This window comes from Diadema antillarum, unplaced genomic scaffold, assembly GCF_040938485.1.
Source record: "Diadema antillarum isolate AM-2024a unplaced genomic scaffold, OU_Dant_1.0 seq00000049_RagTag, whole genome shotgun sequence".
Taxonomy (NCBI): Eukaryota; Metazoa; Echinodermata; class Echinoidea; order Diadematoida; family Diadematidae; genus Diadema; species Diadema antillarum.
In genome coordinates this window covers 62429-88918 of record NW_027271158.1, presented here as the reverse complement: position 1 = coordinate 88918, position 26490 = coordinate 62429, and the positions used below count along the sequence as shown (strand labels likewise).

General features: G+C 37.0%; 1 protein-coding gene across 1 annotated transcript in view; it reads right to left on the bottom strand.

The window, feature by feature from the left end:
- Positions 1-14000: 14000 nt before the first annotated feature.
- Positions 14001-26490, bottom strand: part of LOC139725521 (LHFPL tetraspan subfamily member 6 protein-like) — a 46533-nt gene continuing 34043 nt past the window's right edge. Inside the window, exon 4 of the mRNA XM_071636605.1 lies at positions 14001-14321. Within this exon, the coding sequence (XP_071492706.1) occupies positions 14203-14321 (119 nt within the window). The 3' untranslated portion in view covers positions 14001-14202. The remainder of the gene's footprint in view (positions 14322-26490) is intronic.

Genomic DNA, 26490 nt, shown 5'->3' with positions numbered 1-26490 from the left:
AGATACCAAGAAACCACTGATGAAATAGTACTGAGCATACCATTCTAAGAGGTATTCAATGTTTTGATGAAAATCGGTTTATGGAATGGCTGAGACATCCAAAAACAAGGTAAAACAAAGAGATCGTACTCTAAAAAAATTGAGTGAAAATATTCACTCTTAAAGGAGTGAATACAACAAAAGAGTGAATTTAGAGTGAAATTGGAGTGAATTTTGAGTGAAAATGTTCATTTTCACTCATTTTGGAGTGATCTCAGGGATCACTCGAAGATTTTGGAGTGATCCCTGACGTCACTCTTAAACGAGTGAAAATGAACATTTTCACTCAAAATTCACTCCAATTTCACTCTAGATTCACTCTTTTTTGTATTCACTCCTTCAAGAGTGAATATTTTCACTCGATTTCTTTTAGAGAGTAATAAAAGGTGGGTCCCACCTTTTATTAGGATCGCTCTGTTTTGGATACAGCCATTTAAAAACAAATTTTCATCGAGTAAACGTTCAATTCTTCCTTAAATAACATGCTTTTTCACATTTCACGATAGTTTTCTCATTATCTCACCTAAAAATGTTAGAAACCTGAAGTTAGGTCTCAATCAAAACTATAAACACTATAAGTTACACACCCCTCCACCCAGAGCAAATAGATATGTTATTGTATAAGCATAAAATATATATTTTCAAACAACCAGATACCTCTAGCCTCGTCAGATGAAATCCTGTATCTTATTTTTGTTGCACTAAGGGTTCCTTATTCCGAAGGTTTGTTAAACCGAAAATTCCGAAGGTTCATTAGCTACGCACCTTCTTTTCACTTTCGGAATAACAAACTTTATTTCATTTTCAGATTAACGAACCTTCAGAATGACGATTCTTCGGATTAACCCCTATTATTATTATTATTTTTTTTTGGGGGGGGGGGTGGGAGTGCGAGGGTATCCCTTGCCACACGAGGGAGCTTTTTCAATTAAGATGCAACGATCTGGTGCACAGTTTGCTGGAATATTTGCTAATTTTTCAATCCCTTGAGAAGAGGGAGAGAAAATGAATATCGTATAGGGACAAGGTGAATGGCTATTTCGTGGTACGTGCACATGTTTCTGTGGCCTCATTGATCCGCTTGAGTGTCTTCACTGTGTAGGCCTTACTAAATTTGGGGAGATGGTTCCCAGGGGCGGATCCAGGAATTCCGTATAAGGGGGGGGGGGGGCGCAAACAATATTTCTAATGCCACTTCCAGGTTTCATCTCAATTTTTTCTTTTTTTATTTTGTTTTAACAACAAATAAAGAGGGGGCGTACGCACCTGGTGCACCCCACTTTGGATCCGCCACTGGTTCTTAAGGAGGAGGGCCGTCATGGTGCCCCCATACCATGCGAGGCGAGGGAACTTTGACATTTTTATATAGAATCAAAGTTTAAAGGTCTAGTGCACCCTTTGGGAGGAATATTTGCATCTTTTAGTAAAATACTACTACTACTACTGCTACTACTACTACTACTACTACTACTACTACTACTACTACTATTACTACTACATCTACTACTACTACTACCAATAATAATGATAATGTTATAATTCAGGGACAATGTGAATTGATTCGCAGTGTGTCTTCACAGTGTCCGAAGTTTATGGAAGTGGACCGAAGGGGGAGGATACGGGAGGGGTGTCAGCCTCCGACGCGAGGAAGCTTTTGCATATTTAGAATTGAAATTCGACGATCTGGTACACATTAGCAGTGACAAGAGCCTGAAATCAATCATTATTTTGACAAGCATACATATAGGTCTACAAGTAACTCACATATACTACTACTCTTGACTTATTGTTTACAAAACCTCTGCGATTCCCGTGCATATTATGATTTTCACATTTGAGTTAGATAACTGTGGATACTGGATAGATTATTTAATTATCAAAATGTTTAATGCAGGGAGGAAAAGTAGAAAGACAAAAAAAAGGAAAAGATTCATACAAGAACTCTGGGTAAGAACATGTACGTGGCCTATGTGTCCTTTCATGATATTTCCTGCAGTGTGCATTTTTTTAAAGAACATGCAATGTATTTAAGGTCCAAAAATGTTCTCAAATATAGCATATAATTGCATATATTATTGAATTTATATATGATCTTTCTTTGAAAAAGGTTCAAAGGCTTCACATGCATACACGCAACTTTATTTTTTCATCCTTACTACGTAACGAACTGCAAAATAACAAACTTTCTGATTGGTCAGACGTCAATGTATATCCTCTTGGACTCGCTTGACTTTATAGCAAAAATTAGTGCTTGATGTGAGCAACTGAGAAGTTACAAGAATACTTAATTGCGGCAGTGCTTGCAAGTTCTAAAACAAACACCAAAGATTACAGTTTCCGATATTCAATCGGAAGTGGTCCGGGGCCTCGGAAACATTTATTTGGTTAATTTGAGAGCTTTTGTAGACGACAATGTATACATTATGTTTTGATTATAGGTAAGCAAAGTGACAGACAAGCTCTATTTCCAATAAATACAATTTAATCTGATGTAGTTTAGAACTAATAATTATGTTCAGGATTTGAAACATTTACACATGGTGCATCCGCCCGCAAAGCAAAATTATCATATATCAACAACGAATTCCCACAATCATTCATGCAAACATACTGTCTTGCAAGTGAAGGATTAAAGAAAAGACAAACTTGCATTGGAAGAGAATACTATAGTCGCCATACAGTCATGATCGTTGATGGTCATGGTGTAATTTGCCGTCTATATATATGAATACAATCGACTGACCTTTTCTACGTAGACAGTAAAATAATCATACAACGCAAATCATATACAAACGCTATTATTTTGTATAGACTTGTGATGAGATTCGGTGTTTACTGACGTGACTGACGGGTGACCACATGACGTGAAACAATTGAATATCATCACTCATCCGAGCCGGTAATAAGAAATCAACAATGGCCATAATGTAAAGAGAAAAAGGTTATATCAGCTACATTATGCTGTTCAATGAACACAGTGTACATCGTGATTGTCTGGTTTTGTTTTGTTTTGTTTTGTTTTTCAAGGCAGCGGAACCTACGTCGTCCGTGTAATACACAAGTCTCACGTTGAGGCTGGGGTATAGGCTGTGAGAACGACTCATGGTGTAAATTACATAATTGTAAACAATATTCGCACTTGCCCCTATTTCCAATGAAAATAGAGTATGCAATATTCGTATGAATTACTGGAAATAACAAATAACTAACTTCAGCTATCTTGCCAGAAAACTGTGTGCCCGTATTATCAAATGGAATCTTTCACCTTAGAGTTTCGGGTGATGTTCGTTATTCCGAAGGTTCGTTAATCCGAAAGTGAAGTAAGGGTCGTTCTTCAGAAGGTTCAACAGTCCGAAAATGAAATGTTTCCTTAATTAGAAAATGGAAAAAAATGCGTTGGTGTGGCCTACTCATGACGAACTTTCGGAATCAAGAACTTAGTTTCGTTTCCGGATTAACGAATCCTTTTTTTTTTTCACTTTTTTCTTTGATCAACGAGCCTTCAGCATATAACAAATTTTGTTTCATTTTCGGCATTACGAACCTTCGAATTACGCAACTTTAGCTGACACTGCATAATAATTATGTAAATATTCACCCTTCAACAATGATTATGATGGATCAAAAACGAGCGAAATCTCTAGATGAATCAAAGCTGTCTCCTTCCAGCATTCAAAAGATATATCATACACCCTTACAGGAAATTGGGTCCAAAGCAAACAATCATCCCCCATCATCTCCCAAACATCACGATCAACGCAAGAGATGTATGGATGAACTCAACAGGGAAAGACCGTTAGATGGTACAATGTACAGTAACCAAATTTTGTAACAGATTGTGAGGAAATAATTCAGGGTCCATGTTTACACATTGACCCTCTACATAGCACTCAAAAGGGCATAAGAACAACTCGTTTTGAAATTGATAAGGACAGTGAACAAGAAGTTCCGACTATATTTTCCCGGTTATGCCTACCGTTCGGGGTTTTTTCCCCCCGAAAGTCTGCTGTTCCGAAAGTTCTTTATTCCAAATATTCTTTAATCCGAAAATGAAGGTTCTTAAAATCATGATTCCGACGAACGGTTCGTTGATCCAAAAATGAAAAGAAGAAGAAGAAGAAGAAGAAGAAGAAGAAGAAGAAGAAGAAGAAGAAGAAAAAGAAGAAGAAGAAGAACAACAACAAGAAAGAAAGAATCGTTACTCCGTCGTTATTCCGAAGGTTCATTAATCAGAAATCGACACAAGGTTCGTAATTCCAAAGGCCTGTCGATCAGTACGCACCGTTTTTGTTTTGTTTTGGTTTTTTGGTTTTTTGGTTTTTTTTTCATTTTCGGAGTACAAACCTCCAGAATAATGAGCCCTATTTTCGGATCGATGAACATCTGGATATACAGACTTCGTGTGTTTCAGAATAACGAACCTTTGGAATAAGGAACATTACTTCATTTTCGGATCAACGAACCTTCGGAATAACGAACATCACCCGTTACTAGAGTGTACAATGAAGCAATGAAGGGTAAGTGTGGAGAGGAAATAGATACAGGTGTATCATGAAGATTAAAGTGTGTGATGGGGTAGGAAGGTTGTCCACATCAGACTTAAACACATGTATGAGTAAATGAGGGGCTGATATGGTACAGTTTGATATAAACCACGGACTGTCAATCACAAGGTCCGTGGTGCGAGTCCCCTATAGCTGGTTGCAGCGGTCGTGCCACTACGTGTATAGGCAGGGCACTTTATCTTCTTTATATTTTATCATCCTTTGGAAGAGAATTGAAGTTGTCGGTCACGTGGTTGCTAGATCCAAACACTCCATGCTTCCAAGCGGCCACAGAAAACAAATTGATTCAATTAAATTATAAAAAGAAAAATCTGTTTGATTGTACAGTACTGGTTGGGCTCAGGATTCAGGTTTATAACATTTTTGGTGAGATAATGAGAAACCTCTCATGATAATATGAAAGAGTGTGTAATTTAAAGAAGGATTCAACATTTTATTTGATAAAAATTGGCCTTGAAATGGCTGAGGCATCCAAAAACACAATCCTAATGAAATTGACAGGCCACGCCTTTTATTATAGGATCTCCTTGTTTCTCCGTGTTTTTAGACATCTCGGTCATTTCAAAACCGATTTTCATCAAATAAATTTTTGATTCCCCTAAGAATATCAGTCCGTTTTGCCTTTTGGTTTTTGTTTTGTTTTGTTTTTGTTTTGTTTTGTTTTTGTTTTGTTTTTACTTCTATTTCATTTTCTCTTTCCCTCTCCCTGTTCTCAACACCCCTCATCCCCATTCTCTCTATATATATACACGATAATTGTCTTGGTCTCCGTCTCTCAGTGCTGTAAGTGCTGTATAACGTTTCTGGTGGATTCAGAATCAACAATTTCACCCCTGTTGATTCATTGAAAAGCTGAACTTTATTCAAATAACGTACAAAATTACATTAACAAAAAAACGCTCGGTTAACTTCAGTACCAATTATGGGTTTGAATCATCCCTTCATTTTGAATGTATAGCGGAGTTGTTATACAGATGGATGTTTCTTATCAAAAACACTTTTGATTGATATTGTGGGGGGTCAATTCTTAAAAAAAAAAAAAAAAAAAAAAAAGGCGAATTTTGGTGAATGAACTGTTTGTGATATTCGATTTTATCAAAAACATTCCAGCACACAAAATATGAGAATTTTCCTGTCACTATCAAGGGACATATGAATTAAATGAATATCACCAGACTAATACATTGTACACCAAATGGTTTGTTTTAACACTGCTGTCTCCAGGATACATCAAATGGGGTTACTGATTGTTTACCATTTAATTTCCACACTGATTATTGCAGCTTCCTATTTTCTTATTGTTATTAGAGGCTCTACTGGTATTTAGCAACAAGTAGCCGAGACTGGAAACATTGTTTAACAGTGCTTTTAATTCAATTTTAATACATGAATCTGGGATGAGAATAAACAAATTTCCTTTCATGACAACTTCAAAACCTACTTGAACTGTCTGGTGCTTGCCTGACATAGCAACAACTAACAAAATACAAACCAGGTTCTAGTTATAGAAAGATTAGGTAGTAGCAAGAGCTACATAAAATGCCTTGGTACTATCAAAAGATGATGAGAAACATTCATCAAGTTTTCAAATTCAATGCTCTAACTGTTTCTTTAATTTGATCACCTACTCACACTAGACTCTTTTAACTATCATACACTCAGAATGCACAAAAGCAAAAAACAAAAACAAAAACACAATAAATCTTGTCTGCTTTATATAAAACTTGCATTATTATCATTTATTGATATACAAAAAAGAAAATAGATTACACAGTAAGATACACATAGCTGCTATATCACAGTGGAAATAAGCATATTATATAATAGATTAATATCAAAATATAAAGTTATAACAGAGCTGGATAAAGCACACATATACAGTATACACCACAAGAAATTAGACATTTTGAAAACATAATCCAAAATCTCTGAAAATAAATAATACAGCAGATTAGAAATGACAAGAATCTGGTTGCAGACTTTTATTTTACAATTCTAAGTCGGCTCATCCAATGAAAACAAAGCTACAGTGTATTTGCTCATAAGTACCAAATACGGTTTCATCTAGCTCCATTTTGCATTCCACTTTTCTGACCTAACTTAATGACTGATGTATATACTGTACATCTCAGTATCACTGGATAATTTATAACAAAAAGATATATAGTGTCTATGGCAGTGGAAATTTTGGTGAAATAACATTGTAATTATTAAGATTTATAAAGCATCCCTAGCTCCTTCATTTTTGTCCAAATTTACTCAAACTTTGTTTGTTTTCAAAAGATACGTTTACGTTTGTGTAACACTAAGCTACAAAAGGATAAAGATGTTTAAAGGGATAGTACAGTTTTGGTTGAGATGAGAAATAGGCTTTTGAATTTTTGCAAGATACCAAGAAAACACTTATGATATAGCACAGAGCATACAATTTTAAGAGGAATTCAAAGTTTATTTGATGAAAATCGGGTTTGGAATAACTGAAACATCCAAAAACAAAGTAAAACAAAGCGATCGTTACAAAGTGTGGGTCCCACACTTTATTAGAATCGTTCTTTTTTGGATATCTCAGCCATTTCAAAACCAATTTTTATCAAATAAACGTTGAATTCCTCATAAAATAGCATGCTCTTTCATATTTCATATGAGATTTCTCATTATCTCACCTAAAAATGTTAGAAACCTGAAATTAGGTCTCAACCAGAACTGTACGATCCCTTTAACAGGCCACTTGTAGGGAAAATTGATTTCATGAGATAAATAACTTCCTTTTTTTGTGTGTGTAACATCATGACCCAATATATACATAAAGATATATCTAAATGTACACACCAAATTACATGTACGTACCTGACATATGCCTGACATAATGTGAATATCACGACCTAAAATTTTGAGGAACAACATTGCATTTTCAATGCACACAAAGAAATAGAAATAATGTTACCTTACCAATGCAGTCTTCATGCATATAAAAACTGTCTACCCTTGGAAGTAATACTATAGGAAGAGTTGAAACCAATGTAGACAAATGAGGAATACTAGTAGACTGAATGAAAAAAAAAATACAGCAAAAAGGGTCACAATTACATGATCATAACAAACAGAATAAAGCATTTCATAGAAGTACTACAAGCATTCGAATACAGAAATTCAACCTCCTCCCTCTATCATACATATTAAAATGAAAACACACCTGATGTTATTTTCACTTCATTTCTGTATAGCACAAGTGAATACAGCAATCTGTACAAGTGGTTTAAATGATCAAAATATAGATACTCTTAATTAATCTCTGCAGGTAAACACCTTTATCACTTGTATCATAATGTACACGTAAAAACATAAATATGACTTCTTACCTTTGTCCCCCAAAATCACACAAAAAAAAGGTTTTCATGATAACTGAAACAACTCTCAAATGCATACATGGAAGATTTTCAAATAAAACAGGGTTAATGCATTTATTGCTCTACCGACAACAAACACCACAAATTGATTTTGCTCAACTCAGCCACAACATCCAAAGATCCTTCACAGACTTACATCCACTCGAGGCTACAAACCATATTGATTTTGATATCACCATTCATTAATTTGACTAAAATAAGAAAACAAATATTTTCAACACACATAGAGCGAGTATCACTTTCAGGACATGTCATCGCAAAGTTGCAACATGCAAACTTTACAAAACACTCGCAAAACTTCTCAAAAATGTACATGTGTATAACATTTTATACAGTGAAGATGACCCCTGTGTTATGTCAGAATTCAATTCTGTACTTCTGACTTAATTATGAATGCAAGATTGGTAAGTGGTTTCCATTGTTATTGCTCATGAATATTCATGTACCACTCATAATGAGCAACTGATGCATTTGCAAATAGTTTACACAAAGCTAAATATGTTGGTGTAAAAAAATATTGCTTTCCTTACTTTGGATGCACATCATTTTCATTAGACAATAAAAGTGTGATTATTATGGAGGAAAACAAAATAATGTATGAACAGATGGAAATGTAGGTGATTATAATTGTATCAAAATTAGTTTACTTAAATGCTCCATTGATCAGACAGAATAAACTCATGGAATTTTGCAAAGAATCAAAGAGGAGCACAGAAAATCGTAACTTTCAAGAGTAATCTTTTCATCCACAAGACAAAAATGGCAATTCTTATGGTTGAAATAGGTGCAACTAAATCAGCATTCACAGAAAAGAAGTGAGGCAAGCACATTTGCCACAAAAAGCATTTGTTCATGCCATTCTAAGATTGTAAAAACGCCTACATAAAGTTTATATTATGGCAACACTGCAGTATAACTGAATGATTTCAATGATAGCAGGAAGGTACTGAGTTAGATTACTGTAAAAGTGGAAATTTTCGCGCATTTCGCGCTACCAGAAACTAGCGCGAAAATAAAAGCACGCGAAAATAAAAGCAGGCGAAAATTGTTGCTTGCCATATGTTCCTGTGCGTGATGTCTTGATTCCGCGGAATTAAAAACATGCGAAACTCTTCTTACCCGGCCAAGCGCGAAAAACCAATCGTGCGAAAATATCCACTTTTACAGTAAGAGGTTTCCTCCCAATTGTTGTAATGCCCAATTGATTTTTCACATGGCTTCACAAATTCCTGTAGGGAAAGAGTTAAGTGGCCTACCAAGTCAATGACCTCTTTAAGCACCATGGTCTATTTAACCCTGTCTATACCACCTGCTCCTAGATTCTGTCAGATGTTAACTGCTCTTCAAAGAATTGGTTTGGAGAGAGTTAAAGAAGTTAATATAAAATTTGGGCTGGATCTTTTTTATATTTTAAAATCAGGTTGGGGGCAGGGGGAGAGAATCTGGGGGACAAACCTTTGGAAAGTCCTAGGGCTTAGTTGGTTTTTATTTTTTATTTTTTATTTTTTATCTTTAGATTTTTGAACTTTGTTGTTGTTTTTGTTTTTAATTAAAAAAAAAATCATTTTCTTCTCTTTAATTAGCCAAAAGTGTGTGCATTGGGGAGGGCTGCACCCTTTTGCAGTCTTTTAGCAGATTATATCAGCCACTTACTCTTACTTCATAGACTGAATCACAAATGCCTAATCAAAATTATGACTATAACAAGATGACTACATGTATTTAAAGAAGAACAGCGCCCTCTGAGTTCATTTCTTGCTCAGGTTCCAGGGCAGTGCGACCCGCTTCTTGTCATTGTGTTAAGTTGAATTTGATATCAGATTTTAATTTGGTCCAACAACAAATTTCTTTTCAAAACCCATCCTTGTTAAGGAACCCATTTTTTTTTCATTCATAAACTCATGAAAAAAGTGGAAGTTTTGCCATTTCTATTATTTTTTTTTCTTTTAATTCTGAGGAAATGTTGACACTACTCCAGGTTTCACATTGTATATGGTAGTCTTGCATCAAGAGACTTGTTTCCACTCAGTGAATTTGTGATAAGCTGCCTGTGAGCACTGGCATGATTTCCTCTTTTTTCTGGCAGTGCCAAAACAAAACTGCTCATATATTGTGAGCCGTATTTTTTTTTCCACAATGCAGTGGATGTACCACGATAATGAACTCTCCTTGTAGGCATTGCTTACAATGTTTTCAGTCGAAGAAAAGAAAAAAAAATGATCTGCATGAATCTACATGCTACCAGTGTCTGAATAGTGTCAAATGAAGCTCTGAAACAAAAGAGGAAAATCCATAATTTTGATTAAATTCTTCAAAAACATTTAAAATCTGTGACTTGATTCATCACACTCATTCTTGTTTTCTTCCATAGAGAAGTGTTACAATAAACTGTTATATATCTTAGTGGTAATGCAACATTTGTTCACAGATATTTTGATAGCAAAAGCAAAATTGTCAAAGGTTTTGTACTTATGTGTCTTTAAAAATTTTTTTTTTCAAACATCATTTTTCTGCTCAGTTGAGTTAGAATGAAATAATTCAAACTCAGTGCACTTACCTAATTAATACGACCCCCATTTCCTAAATGACGTCTTATCTTAATCTGAGACTATCAAATGGGCAAGGTTAATTCCACACAGCAAACCTTCCTGTGAGCTGACAAATAAAGAAATGTCTCTCTTATCTCTGTTTATTTGGTGAGCAAACCTCTGAGCCTGCTTTTGAGAGATAGGATGACAGTCAAGTCCCTGAAGCGTGATGCTTGGTACAAAGACATTCAGCGTATCTCTGTTTACTCTTGGAACCCCCGCTCATTGCCTGGGACCGCCCAAGAGCTGCACGCCAAAAAGGGAATCGTTCTAAAATTCAAATGTAAACACCTGACAAACTGGGCAATGAATATTCTCCAAGCCGTGTCACATCTCGCAGACAAAAACCATCCTTACTGATTAAGGCGGGCCGACAATCTATTCCTTGTCAAAATTAAAAATTAGATCACTATTCTGCATTTCAGACTGCCTTTTTTTCTTGAACCCTTCCTCCTTTCCTCTATAACATGTCAAGAAACGCCAAACCAAGAATACACCAGATCTGAAGTGGCCTTGAATTTTCGCTGTATGCTAATCACCTCTCCCTTCTGGATTGTACGTGTTTGTCGTCACGGAAAAGCATCACTTTAAAAGAGAACACTGAGAGGCGGTAGGTAGAGTTTCTATCCACGATCGTGTGGGTGGGGGGAATGCTGAAGGGGTGTAAACCAGCCGCAGGGCTGGCGTAAGACACAAATCCCATTTAAGGATTTGCCGCCAGATAAATGTCACCCTTTGGGAACATGGAGGCTCGTGTGCTCACATTTTATCGAGACAATCTGATTAATATCTCCCAGTCACATTCATGACATTTAGATAGATGTGAAAGAATCCCATTTCTTTGATCTATCACTTGAGTGTTAAGAAGGAAGAAAAAAAAAAGATGCGGTGAAAAATTTATTACCATCTGCCATCCTCAGATGACACCAAATTTTGTCAACTTGCTGTCGGGGAAATTTGTCTTTCCCATCAAAGTTTTTACTGCCATCATCTTTCAACCTTATTTGCTTCACAGTTAGAAGAGATGGCTGAGGAATACACATCACAAGTATATCATAAAGAAAACAAAGATGAGAGAACTGGATAAGTGGTAAAACTCCATGAACCACCCTCTTTATAAAGCAAGCATTGGTCCATAATGAGATTCAATTTTCGAAAAATCTACTACATGATTACATTTCCCTTTTTTACATTTTTTTGTTACGACCAGGATAAACATTTAGAAAAAAACTGATCGATATTGCATATAAATTAATCATAATATTCTAAACCACATTACCAAACTGATTTCTACCTATAACTGAGTGCTGAATGATAGAAATTAGGCAATAGAAATTCACACAGTCTATTATTTGATACACAGAGCATCAATGACTGGTTGAATGAAGGTGCTTATGTTTCAAAGCAAACACCAAATTTGTCATTCACAATTTCGAGTCCCTCTGAAAAATAACACTGATCATAACTTCTCACTTGTGCCAAGAATAACTGACTCTATTTTCTTTATACTCTCAGATATATGACAATTAGATACCTCTAGAAGTTGCTTTTCGTCTATTGACAGAAAGCCTTCAAATGGGCCACTTTCTGACAAATGAAACACTCTAACAGGTTTTCCATAGAGGTATCAGTATTTGTGATTTTACATAAACTTCCACAAATTTGATTTTTTTTTTCAACTTTACATAATGCAACATTTGACCACATACTTCAAAGGCTAGCACTTCTATGTTTTGCAAATCTGAAGATTATCAGTGATAAATTGGTGCTGAAATATTCCCTGAAATACACATAGACACAAACAAGCATTTCTCAGAGAAGCTGTGTATGTAATTTCCCCTCAACATCCATTCCGATTTCTCTTTCACCTCAAAGCGCTGTGTTTGCCCAGGCAGATACATTACCCGGGTGACAAGAAATCTACGAGAGTCGATGTTCGGTCATAAAAACCTTTACTGCCACTGAGCAGGTCATTTGACATGGCTAGATCTCCCAGTATCCTCCCTAAAGTTGGCAGTCGAGTGGTTTTCAGTCTATCATCACCACCAGCAACCCTGATGCATGCAAAGTCAATAGCATATTGAAATGCCAGTTATGGGAGGGTTAACAAGGGGTAATGGACTTTTCCAAGCAGTGGCGTCCCAAGCAGGGGCCCATGATCGTAATTTCAGGGCACACACTGACACATAAGCCATCATACCTGAAACTCGGTGCTTATCTGTAGTGTTAATGTGGCGAGCACACTATAGGCAGGGTGACAGGGGCCTATGACTATCACATTATATGAGGCCTTTGTTCACAACATTGGGAGTTGAAAAGCTTAGTGCTTGACTTCAGACGATTCTTCATATTTTTTTTTTTGACAAATTCTTATGTCTTGTATTACTTATGTTTCATAAAATTTGACTGGTGACAGCGACTGAGCCTGGGAATGGATCTTGTCACAATTTGAGTGACACAATTGGGATTTTAAACTCAGAAAAGGTTCTCCTTTGAATCATAGTTCAAAATCCTGTATACATATCACAGTAGACAAGATGTCTTGTATCATTTCATGCTCAAGCAACTGGCAGTTCACTCAACTATAAAACAGAAAATTGTATGAGTATAAGAATCATCATCTATATTGCTTCTGGTCTGAGCGTAAAGTGAAGGATGCCACTTTGCTGCCACTTTTCGACATAATTTTTGAAAAAATAGGTTGGGGGAGGGAATGACAAAGGAGTTCTTTTTCAGAAACCCTGACTCTCTCTAGGATATCTTCAACTTTTTCTTCAGACAGCTATGACTGTGCAATGAATTCCTGAGTCGATAAAGACACACAGTCCATTAAAGATGCAGTAATCTTGATGATGATTGTTTGTAGAATAGTAGAATAGATGATTGTTGTAGAATAGATTGAAAATACACTATTTTGCTATACACATAGCATTTGACACTTAAGCAACCAACATCTAACACAATTATTCTACTGGTTTGGGGTATTAAAAAGAAAACAAAAATCACTGGCTATTGGAGATTGCCCTTGATACAATGTCTTCACTGCTGTAGTTAGAGTAGTTAAATTCAATAATCTTTTTATCTCTTGATGAGCCACATACACATACATAGTTACAAAAACTTTGTGACAAGTATCTACAGCTATGTATATAACAGTGATTAACTACAGTGGAAGGAGTAGAAAGATTACCCCATTGGTCACTGCAACTGAAGAAACTACCTGTCAAAAGTCTCGGAACAATATTTCTGTACCGTATGTGACAGCCAATACACATTTTGACGATCATACACACTTGAGTAAAATGACCGCACCCTACATGGAGGCGAAGGGTGAAAATCCAGTTTGTAACATCTCATGCCCGCATGACATCAGAAATGGAGGCGAAATGGTATTCCCTTTGGTAGCGCAGTGAGAAAGCTGCATAAAAGGCTCAAGTAGAAAAAAACAAAAACGAAGGCTTTCTCGTCCTCAAAAACACGCGACGAGATTCGCCCCGGACGATTCCACGGAACGTCACAGTCAATGCATATTTCCAGTAGTAGATCGCATGTTTCGATAACTAGGTCGCATCTTAACGAGTTCAGAGGTCACGAGGGTCGCTGTCATATTCCGTACATGTCCATCTTGGATGCCCCAGCTCGGATGGAGAGTAGAGAAGCCAGGAGAAGGGCCCCGCTACTGCTTGCTGTCAGATAGAATGCCCAGTCTAATGTACATGTACCTGTAAAGAGAGGGGGAAAATGAATATAGAAATAGTCTTTTAGTGTCTCAAAAATCACAATTTTGTGTCTACGTTTTTTTCTTGTCTAGAAGCCTTCACGATGGTCATTCTAGAATAGCCACATTCACACAGACAAAATAGGGGGATAATGATCGTGATCCAAATCTCAAGACTTTTTGCTCCAATTTAGATGGACAGAACTAGCTCACTAATTGCCGATCGCAATAATTTGTTGACCAAACTGTGCATGCCCGAAATCCACTGCAATGGTCACCCTGTATTGCCTGTTTGTTCATGTGCTGTTCAATCATGCATATTTTGAAAAAGAATTTTTGCTCCAGCATTCACACACTCGCCACGATGCAGACTATCTTGCTATTTCTCATATTATCACAATAATTCCAAAATGATCGCAAGGTTTCTTGGGATTTGGATCCCGATGCTGATCGTGCCATCTTACGTCCAGACATGGCAAAAATCTCGAGATTTAGATTGCGGTGCAAACAATGAGATTTGTATTCCACTAATTGTAAATTGTGAATCCCACTAATGTGTCTTGAAATGTTACATGCAGAAGGCATTTAGCCTCACAACAGCTAATTTCTGTTCATTATTGCCACCTGGGCCCATCTCATAAAGAGGTTTGCAATTATGATTTTGAATTGCAAAAAAAAAAATTGCAGTTCCCATGGCAATGACTCAACGTGCCTACAGCCAATTTTAATAGTTGCTGCCTAGCAACTAAGTAACTACAATTATTTTGATATGCAATCATTGCAAAGTGCTTCATGAGACCTGACTTCAATTAGGCAACAGACAGATGGATATTTCAAAGGATTTTTCTAGATTTCTTTCATATTTTTTTCTTTGATTGCAAAGAGAACAAAGTATGTTCAAGCTTTAGCACACAAATGCAACCATTTATGAACTACCCATTTATACATCATAACCTTCTGTCTTTGAAGCTAAACTGGAAAGATACTTGTTATAGATATCAACATTGAACTTGCAAAGTTTGCTCATACATTTGAATAAAAGTGCTACCATTCTTGAACTAACCACTCTGATAAATTTCCCTGTCCCAGTTAAGCTTAGATAATGATTCATGTCCTAGATATCACTATCAAACTTGCAAATAAGGAGTGGCATCTCAAAGTTCACATACTCTCACTATAAATGGTCAAATTTGCATAAATGCATATTTAATAGAAAGCACCCTTTCCAAATCTATACGGTAAAAAATAGTCTAATTTTTATGGTGGAAACACAAACCATGTCTGCACAGGAAAATACAGAAATAAAATTTATAATGCCAAATACTGAACATTACTGAAATAAGTTTTCTCCCCCCCCCCACCCCCAATCAAAAATATCCCTCTTTCTCTTTCCTCCAAGAGGAAAAGTGGAATCTGAGAAAACTATTCATATATGTATGTATGCCTGTATATATTATGTAAGTGTATCATACAGAGGGAGATGTCCTGTTCTGGAAAGAATGACAGTGCATCATCTTGTAATACAATTCACGAACCAGATAACATCTCAACCTCTCACAACATGATGTGGGGAAAGAAAACTTGGGGGCCCTTCAGCTACAGAACCCTACACTAGCTCAGCACACTCCGCTGTCTTTTCAAGCATACTTCATTCCATATTCCAATAGTCACTCAAGACGTATTAGGTACCATTCACATCGCCCTAGCAGGCAATTAAAAACATCCTGCCGTATATTGAGTAAGTGTCTGCTGACCAACCCCTCCCCCTCAACCCCGCCATCCAACCCCCTCCCTCCCATTCCCAGCCAAGAATACATGAATACCCTCCTCAACTTGTCTCAATTTGTTACAACATGTCTGCTTTGTGCTTCGGGGAATAACGACGAACTCTTGTTTCATTCTCTTCTTTCCAAGAGGATAGAAAAGAAGAAGATAAAAACAAGCTAAACAAGATTGTTCTAAGGAAAGAATAAGAAGAGTTGGGATTAGAGTTTCACCAGAACAACAACTGTCGGTAGACTCGGCTTTTACGCTCTACAGATCCATCACAACTAGGTGTGAAAATGCCGCCCACACTCTATAACCGAGCACCCCCAAAATTGATTATGTACCACTAACTCTTTTATTATGCTCTCATCATGGCCGAGTAGGCTACACCTCCCAGGAGAATCAAAATAGGAGGTAACGTTAACGATATACATTCATATTGTTCACAGTATCGCACTGCCCAAAAGCATTCTGCAATCATAGGCACATGTTGTTTGGCGGTTTATTTCAAACCCAATCATCAAATATGTCCCCAAAGCTATGGCAATGTGATATTTGGATCTGCTGAATGCATATAAACAAAAAGGGGAAAATCATAAAATGTGAAGGAAGTTGTACCAAAACACTTAATGCATTAAAAGTGCTAGGGGCATTTTCATTTAATGTGACTACAGCTAAGGGCATTGACTGATTAAAGTCTTTTTACAGCATTATGCAATGAGTAAAACTTAAGAGAAAATACAGCATCAAATCAGATTTACAAACGCAATAGATCTCTAAAGAAAGCCAGAGATACTTGCAGTCTATTCCGGTGTATACTCATTCAAAGACATTATTGAAATTATGTACATTTATGTATTTTTTAAACAAGTCAAATGTCTTTATGTAGAGGGATGCTTTCTTTTCAACAAAACCAATACACACATTTTAAACTTCATGAAAGATTCAAACTTAAAGCTAATATACCAGAACTGACCAGTTATGGGCAAATATATTTTAAATGTGAAAGATATCTGAACTTCATAAGCCACATGGATTAACTTTTCTTGGTGGCGAGTGTATTTTGTATTTGTTTTTGCTGTTTTTGTCTTAGAAATCATTATCTGCTAGATTAAAAAAAAAGCAGAAAAGCAGAAAATAAAAATATGCCATATGGCACCATTTATAAGGATTACGGTGCTTGCCAGCACATCCACCTGACAGCAAAAGTGGTATTTGGCAATATCAATAAGAAAAGTTGTTAATCCATTCATTACAAAACAATGAAATGGATGCATGCAGAAGTGTCAATGACATCAGACCATTCTGGTTACTTGTTCTATACCCAAGTTCATTCTTTGTTTGAACATGGATTCCAAAAATTGTTATGTTGGGCAAGCCTATGCATTGTACCACTTTGAAGATGAGAGAAGTGCCTATCACACCAACTGAGAAAAAAGAAAGGTCATTCGTTTGTACCAATGTGCACATGAGCTAATTACAAACTGGCTTATTGTACCAGAGATGGCTATCACCTTGAGCTTCATCCAGAAGACCAAATATCTGAAAAAGAGACTGTGTTGACACAATACAAGCTGACAGTGCATGGCTGCTGCTCTGGCCGAATACTTTCCAGCACAGGAATGATAACAGAAACAGCCTCCGGCAATGAATTCATGAATACAATTTTCATACATTGCCAGAAAAATATTGGATTTCATGCACATATATTGGTGTTGCGTCAGTGCTGGGGTTGTACAGAGGAAATGTTTCTGGTGTCCGGGGTGGCAATGGCTCGTGGAGTTTTTTTTTTTTCTTTTCGTTTTGTCATTTCTTTGATTCTTTTCCCTTGATGGTGGACATGATGCTATGCAGGGTTGAATATGGCTAACTTAGCTGGAGAGGAGGGAAACTAAAATATATTATGTGAATTAATTTACATATTGGCAAGAGTTTCACTCTTTCAGCAGCCGTCAGTTCCTATCAAAGTTTAAATGTACACTACATCTTGGTGCAAACCCTAGCAGTGGACTTCCATGAACAAATATTAATCTGGTTTACATATTTGTACATGAAGTCACAAGATATTATCATAACAATTGGGGTTTACATACAAATATTGGGCTCATACAAACACATCCATCTCTACTGTAAACAGAAATATATAAATAGATTGATATATGAAGAGAGATATATAGATGGATAGATAGATAGACAGATATATAGATCAACAGATATATGGATGATAGAGAGATAAACAAAATCATATAGATGATAGAGAGATAAACAAAAAGATAAATAGATATTCTATTATATAAAAAAGACCTAGATCAGATATGAAAAAGAAAAATAAACCAGGACATCAAAAGAAAGTTTCATGTTTTGTTTGGTTTGTTTTTTATTCATGTATTTATATGCTGGCAATTATCAAACTCTAAATTGGATGATTCCAAAGACCTCTTTATACCGATTCAGAACAAAGCATTAATGATTCAGGTCTTCATACTGCAGTAAAAACAGGGAGCTAACACCAATCACCACGTTCAATATTTCTTGATGGCTGTCTTCGGGCTCTTTATCACACTCTTCATCTCTTTGAAATATTCATGTTTTATGGACATCAATTTTTTAAAAAGCACTTGAGGCTAGATTTAATCACAAATCTATGCCTTGTTCACACTAATCTGAGATTGAAAACCTCAATGAAGTGATGAATAAATGAATTCATACATCACGAGTCACTGTAACTTCGCATCAAGAGAAATGGTTGAAAAGGCAATATGTGTCATGTGTATCCATCTTTGATGAACAGCTTCTCCACAATCTGAAATCTGGGTTAAATTGATCATTCTGCACCACCAGCCTAACTGCGAGTTTTGACAATTCAGGTTGCTAATTTCAGAGTTACAATTTTCCACAGCCACCAGCTTCCCCGCTAACAGCAATTTCCTTTTGTTTTCTTTATCCACATTTATCCATTTCCATCTCTGATTGAGCCATTAGAGTTTGTCTTTGCAGACTCACTTTATTTCTTAAACAATTTTCTGGCATTATAATCTTTTATTAATCAGAAAGTGTAACATTAGAGCAGAAGTTAATTAAGAGGCACAAAGATTTCAGTATGCATTATAAACTTAATATCTTTTCATATCATCATTGAATTATTTACCCATCTGCACTCACCAAAAGAACAGACAGAAGTATATCCTTGGAGAATGTGTTCAGTAAAAATATCACTTGGCTCTCATTGGATTAATTAATAATTCTCTCGGCTTTTTCCTGGAGCTTTCTTTAGGTTGCGGCTGTAGTTTCACTGATTTCACTTAAAATTAATTCCTTGCTTGGGCTAATTTCTCCCCAAAGACTCGTGCTTCTCTTATAGCGATTCTAAAATTTACATTTCGAATTTTTCCTCACCTGGTGCCTTGCCAATGAAGTTAAGCTCATTTTGCATACTGTGACCCGAGCACCTTTCAAACACAAGCCGACGTAACCCAGGAGTATGTTGACTAAGCATTCGCACCCCTTTTTTTCTCCTAATTCACTCACATCATGTCACTCATTGCAAAGGTCCCTCTTCATTATGCCCCATCAATTTGAGAACTCACGTGGCAAATACTTGAAAAGCTATGCAGCATGGAGCCTTAAGAATGCAGCACAACTGCAATAAAAAGCTTTGACTTTAATGGAATAGGGAGGGATGTTCAACTGCTAAATCTTCCTGCAGCAGAAGTCAATAATCCAAAGCCCCATTTCACATCCAAAAATAAATTCGCATTCATTCTTTTCTTTAAACTGCATGTATGAATTCTCTTCTCTTTTTTTTATGAATATGCACTTTAGTATTGCAACTTCCATTCTTTGTTTGTCTTTGTTTGGTCCAGAATAAAGTTCCTTTAAAAAGATTTCCTTCAGTGCTTATAATTACCAGCCGGGGATTATTTTAACTGGCAGACGCCTGCATCTGAAGAGCAAAGGGCAAAGGATGAAGACTTCAGAAGAGATGCGTGCATAAATGATTACAAAGTTGGTGAGTAAACAAGGGTTCATGTCATTGATTAGAACTTAAATGAGACTTGAATCAAGTTTAACCTAATCTAGAGAAAAAATTCAGAGGGGGTAGCCCTCTGACTCTGTTCACAATACTCCCTGCAAGGATGTTGAAATCAAAACAGCAAGGTACAGACAACAGACAAAATACTCAACAGGTCTACAAAGAACAAGTGCAAGCATCCTCAGAATTTCTTCTGGCATCTTTTAATTGCAGTACTCTGACTATACTGTCACCACTGTGCATTAGAAACACAAATTAACAACCTTGGCATGACTCTTTCCAACTGTATAAATGTAGTGTGCAAATATCATAAATTTCATCAGTCATTCCAATCATGTATCTAAAAACTGAATTTTGCAAGTTTGAGTAAGATGTAATAAACATAAACTGAGCCCCCCCCCCCCCCCCATGGGCCAGTACAAATGTGACCCTGCATCACAAAACAAGCAGAAAGTCGCCAGACATAAAATTTTAGTTGAGAGCATATTCTGAAAGAGCAGACTTTAAGCTTTAAAATGATGTATGACTCAAATCAAATGGACTCTCCTAACCTATCTAAATATTGGAAAGAAAGCACACACTCAGAAAAAGTGTGAACTGAGAAAAGAGGCTCTGAAGAACAGTGTCTATTCAAGCGCTTAATCTTTACCAAGCTGTGCTGGCTGTGCAATGAATGGGACAAAAAACAGGATGTAAACCACTGGAGTAACAACAATGAACGAATTATCAGATTAAATTGAAATTGAGCATACCTTATTAACACATTCTGTTCTAATAAATGCCAACTTTCAAAGCAGTAGCATCATCCTTTCAAAAGTTATTAGAGTTGAAAGTGAAGAGTATGTACAAGGCTTTTAAGAAATGAAAAGGGGACTCTAAAGACACACCTAATCACACTATTCTACCAAAAAATGTTCAAGATAAACCGCTTAAAAACACACATTCCTGCCCGTTTTATGATCCCAAATTTTAGCATCATATAGAAGAAGACTTACTCTTTCAGAAAATGTGAAAAAAATCAAGATTGGCTAGGTTGACCCATTTCACCTATTTTCAGTCCTCACACAAAGTCAGTGTGTGCGACTTTTTGTTCGTTTTGTGATACACGGTCACAAATATAACATGAAATATATAAAGCTGTCCAAAATCAAGCAAATTTGGTGAATTTTAAGTTTTGAATATGAAATGGGTATATTGTCTGACAGCCAGGAGCCAGAGAAGTTTCCTGTTGCCATAGCGAGGCAGCAGGTAATTAATCTCCTAACACCCTCCTACAACCTCAACAAATATCACTGGGCGATGTGATAAATTGGTAGAAATGCTCGCAAGATGACACGCAATTAGTCTGTTTTTAAAACTCCACGGATCACAAAAAAATAAAATTGGAGATACTAGGGATAAAATTATAAGGCTTCTCAACAAAATCAAAGAGAATTTTTGAATTTCATGTTACAGATGGCAAATGATATACTACTTAAGGATTTTTTTTCTGTCTTTGTTGCAGATAGAAGCCAATCTAATTGTGATATCATCATTATTGCGATGTAATATTTCCAATGACAGAGGTTATACAAGAGATGGGGGGGTAGATTAAAGTAGCAAGAGGATAGTCAATAATAGGCTGATTATAAAAGGAACAGTGTCAAAAAGATTTTGAAAAGGGATTGAAAAGTTGATGTTTTAATAACACAAACTACAAGGCAATGAACTTTGACACAAAAGCCTGAATTCACAAAGGCAGTTAAATTAAGTCCATGGTTTCTGCAAATTCTGATTGCATCAATTCACACAATTAGTTGCGTATGCCAGCAGACATCCAAAAGTGATCACACGATGACAAGTGCACATGCTAGTTACACCTATGTCACACTTTTTTTTTTTTGGTTCATGGAGTAAATTTAAACCATGGATTTGAGTTATGTATGGACATTTTGGCCAAAGACTTTACTTGTACCACTATAGGAGTACCAGTACCTCCTTGATTATATGTCATGGAGCTAGCTCCATGATTATGCCATGGACCCTATGATTATGCTATGTAAAGTTGGGGGGGGGGTACCTTTGAAAGGAGATATTTCAGTGATGGTATGGATTACCCCCACTTAGACCGGTCCTCTCGTCCCATACTCCCAACCATTTCAGCATCCAGAGCACTCAGAGCAATCTTGGTAATTGGCGTGATGGAAGTAGACCAATGACTAGCCTTTCTTCAAAGCCCCTTACTTTTATTGTTTAGCACCGATAGTTATATGTAAAGAGCCAAAGCGCCAGATCTGGGTACGTATAAGAACAAGGCCCCACTGAGATCTATGGGTGTAAAAATCAAACTCATGCACCACTCCCCCCAGAATGATTGAGTCACCGACAAATTGTCTGTCATTTCGACCAATTAAATTGCTCAATTTGCCCATCTCCAATCAAGTGCGAAATGTGTATATGCATGAGCTTCTTCGCAAGGCACTCTGTTGATTGGTTGTGACTTTTGTTACCAAATGCTGGTAGCAAAATTCAGTGATTCAGTAAAGGCGTGAGTTAAGAAATTTGAACCTATCTCAAAAAAAGCCCTCTCACCGAGTCTTGGCTTTTGCTGCTGGCTTGACTAGTCTCATGTAGCAATCCTCTGCTTGCTTCTCTAGCTATCACTAAAGTAGGAAGGCCTTTGCCAAAGGCTAATCGATATCATAAACAGCCAAATAAATCCAAAACAACAAAAACAACAATGCCATGCTTGTGGAGTCTGGTCTCGTTGGCCCTTCCAGCCATCTTGTAAGTGGAACCTCAGCCAGCTGTTTTAACCTTACACCACCCAAAAATTTGACCCTATTCCATCCAGTGAGTTGAATTTGCCTGTGTTGGAAGCAATTCTATCCTGTACGCAGAGCCAAAGAAGTATCACACACTCTCGCCTATATTTCACGTAAGATTGGATACCACATGGTAATCAATAAATTATCATTTTCTTTCAGAGTAGCGTAACCAACAGTCAACAAAACTGTGTGAGGTAGAGGTTTACATTACATCAGAAACTGAAGGAGACATTAGTTACGTTCAGACGGCAGGCCCTAACCTCGAGGTTAGGAAACCTCGAGGTTTCGCTCTTGCCCCCTAACTACGACGTGTGTCCACACGACGAATCTTAACCTCGAGGTTACGAAACTTCGAGGTTAAGCTTCTGCCCCCCCGTAACTACGAGTGGGTCCTACTCGATGTTAAAACCACAAAACCGGAAGTTTCAGCCCACACTGCTAACAAGGCGTCTATTTATTCTTTAGTCGAACCCTGTCGGACTCGCTTACGGGTACTCTTTTTCTCTGTCATGGTATGCAGAGATAGCACTGCACTGATGACTTTATGCCTTTATGAAGATATTCGTCGAAAACATTTTTTTTAGCGTCGGAGAAGAATATAGAATACAGTTTGATAGCGAGTAAATGTTAATTCGACGTGTTCAGTTTCAGAGATCAAGCGCATGGGAAGAAAAGATAATGTTGTTGTGTCATGCGTCATAGGTTTTTCACGTGTGGTGTATTTGTGGTGTACGTTTGGGAGGTTGACCCGGAAGCAGAGGGAAATTGTGGGGGCCGGAGTTTACGGCGAGGTCACTCTTAACTTCGAGTTCGTTGTGTTTTGTGTCCACACGGTGCTTAACTACGAGTGGGGACCCCCCGCGGCTCGTGGTTAGAGCGCTAACCATAAGATTTCTCGTGGCTCGAAACTTCGAGCAAACCTCGAGGTTTGCTAACTACGAGTGCGTCTTCACGGTCCCTAACTACAAGCTCTAACCTCGAAGTTTCCTAACTTCGAGGTTAAGGGCTCCCGTCTGAACGTAACTAAAGTGATGATGTCGTTTCCTAATAATTCTACCATTGACCTGCAAACAACTCTTCACTAAATTCATTTTCTGTTTTTAACTGTGAAAGTGAAGGAGAAAGTTGAACTTTTCAACCAATATTTCAGTTGTGCCACAATTTTTCCACCAAAGTATTGGTTGTACCGCAATTATATGTACTACCTAATTAGGGCTATAGACACGAACTTTTTTCTCTGGACATTAAAATATTCAAATCTGAAATTTTGGTGGGGGGGAAATAAACAGAGACACCACAATCCACTTTGAATCTCAAAAAGCCTGATTGGGCCACCAAAAGATGGACTTTTTGGAAATTTGCTGCTTCAACATCACAAGCCCTGCAAGCAATGATGGTTAAAGGATTGCAGTAGCTAAATCATCAACCAAAACATGGTTTTAATATTTCGGGGCAAAAACTATACTTTTACTAGTATAGGGAGTTGCAAGCTGATAATAACTCCCCCTCAGCTAATGTGCATGCATGTATGTGGTTGCAAGAAATGTCACTATTCAATTACAAAATGTGCAACTCTATTCATAAATTTCTGGCTTCATGTCTACAGTTTGATTTTGATAAAACTTCTATATAATCTTTCATCTAATTTTACTCTATTCAGCAGAGCCAACTCCCAAGGTTTGGAATCGCATGTTATGCTTTAATAATATCCAAACACTTTTTTTCTTTTCGTATGGCACAATGTGCCTGCTTCCTGTAACACAAATACAATTTATAATGTCACTATTGTTGGAAATTATTCTACCTTTGTTTCTTGAAAAGGAATGATATTATGCAGTTAAGTTGCTGTAGTTTTCTTTGGTGAATTAAACACTCGTAAAAGTGTCTTGCAAGTCCTGCTTTGTGATATATCACGCTCATAAAATGTATGGGGCATGGATACAGGAGTTACCCTGTTTACGCAGGCTTCGCATATGTTGACATATATATGAGATATTTACATTGTGCAGGTACAGTGCTAAATGAATTATATGTGTCAGCCTTCTCACAATTATTACATAAAAGATTACACTGATTGCAGCCAACTGGACTGACATTTCGCGTATTTGGTGTAAATCACGGTCGCATACATGCGTTGTGTTCTTGCCATGCATGCGCAACCACAAAGGAGATATTCGCAATATCCCATCTAATGAATAAATGGTACGAGCTCATGAGATATACCATGCTTCTCCAGATGTATTCTACATGCGGCCGATATTACCCCATGTCTCCAAACATTGGGATCATAATCGAGTTTGACTTCAAGGTTCTGTTGGCGAGATCATGCCAGACAAAAGATTAGATAACAAGTGATATTGTGGGACCGCTCATGGCAAATTGTAAGTCATGTATCTTCTCCTCGTATTCCTGCAACAAAAATAAATGATTCATAATTTGCAAAGGCTCCATACAAAGATGGAACAACTCTTATTGGTATTTGGTTGGCCCAAGCTTCTCTTACAAATCTGATCACTGTCAGTGAGACAGAGAAAATCTGATCCCAGTGTCACTAGCCTGACAAATATTTACCCTTCGACATTGAGTTGAAGGGTCAAAGTTCGTGAAAACTATATCCCTGATCGCTTCACATTTTCTCAGGTTTCCCTTCTCTGACTGCCTCCTGAATCAACTGCTGCTGAAAAATTTGAAAATGTCGAAGAAGATGATATACAGGTTCATTTTTTTAAACACACATTTCTTTCTTACTTAATTAAAAATTGGTGCAGCAGCATATTTTGTCCTTGCTTGACAATGAACTGAAAACAATCACGTTGAATATACATATGATATCGGTATATCTTACGCATTGTGCTCATAACTGTATATGTTTGAACAGGGCAATGTGAACAGCAATATAAGACATGCAAAAATAGATGCCTAAACCATGGATCCTACCACATTCCTACAGCACTGTTGATATCTGAGTTTATGATGCGGTGTTTTCGAGAAAATATGTGCGGTTTTCAGAGAGCCACTTGTCATGTGTCACATCAAGTGTCTATTCCACTTCAACATCTTGCAGTAGCAGAGCATTGCATGAATGGAGAAATGAGCATGCGGTGGTCAACTCTACACATCAGAATTCATCCATGACACTGCTTTAATATCACCCCATCACTCCCCCGTGTATGTTTTTGCTGTCTCTCCATCTGGGGGGCATTTCATGAAGCATTTTGTCCAACAACTTGTCGGACAAATTTGCTCTAAGCCAATCAGATGCAAGGATTTCAGTAGCTTGCAACAGTTTGTCAGAAAAATATCTGAACAAAGTGCTTTATGAAATGCCCCCCTGATTCTATCCATTTGTCTATAGATAGCTCAGTCTGTCCATCTGTCTATTCATCTATCTCTCTATCTATCTGTCTGCCTATCCATGTATCTATCTATCTATCTATCTATCTATCTATCTATCTATCTATCTATCTGTATGTCTATGGAAATATATCTGTAGACCTATCTACCTGCCATTCTATCTTCTATCTATCTATCTATCTATCTATCTATCTATCAATATAATTTGTTTA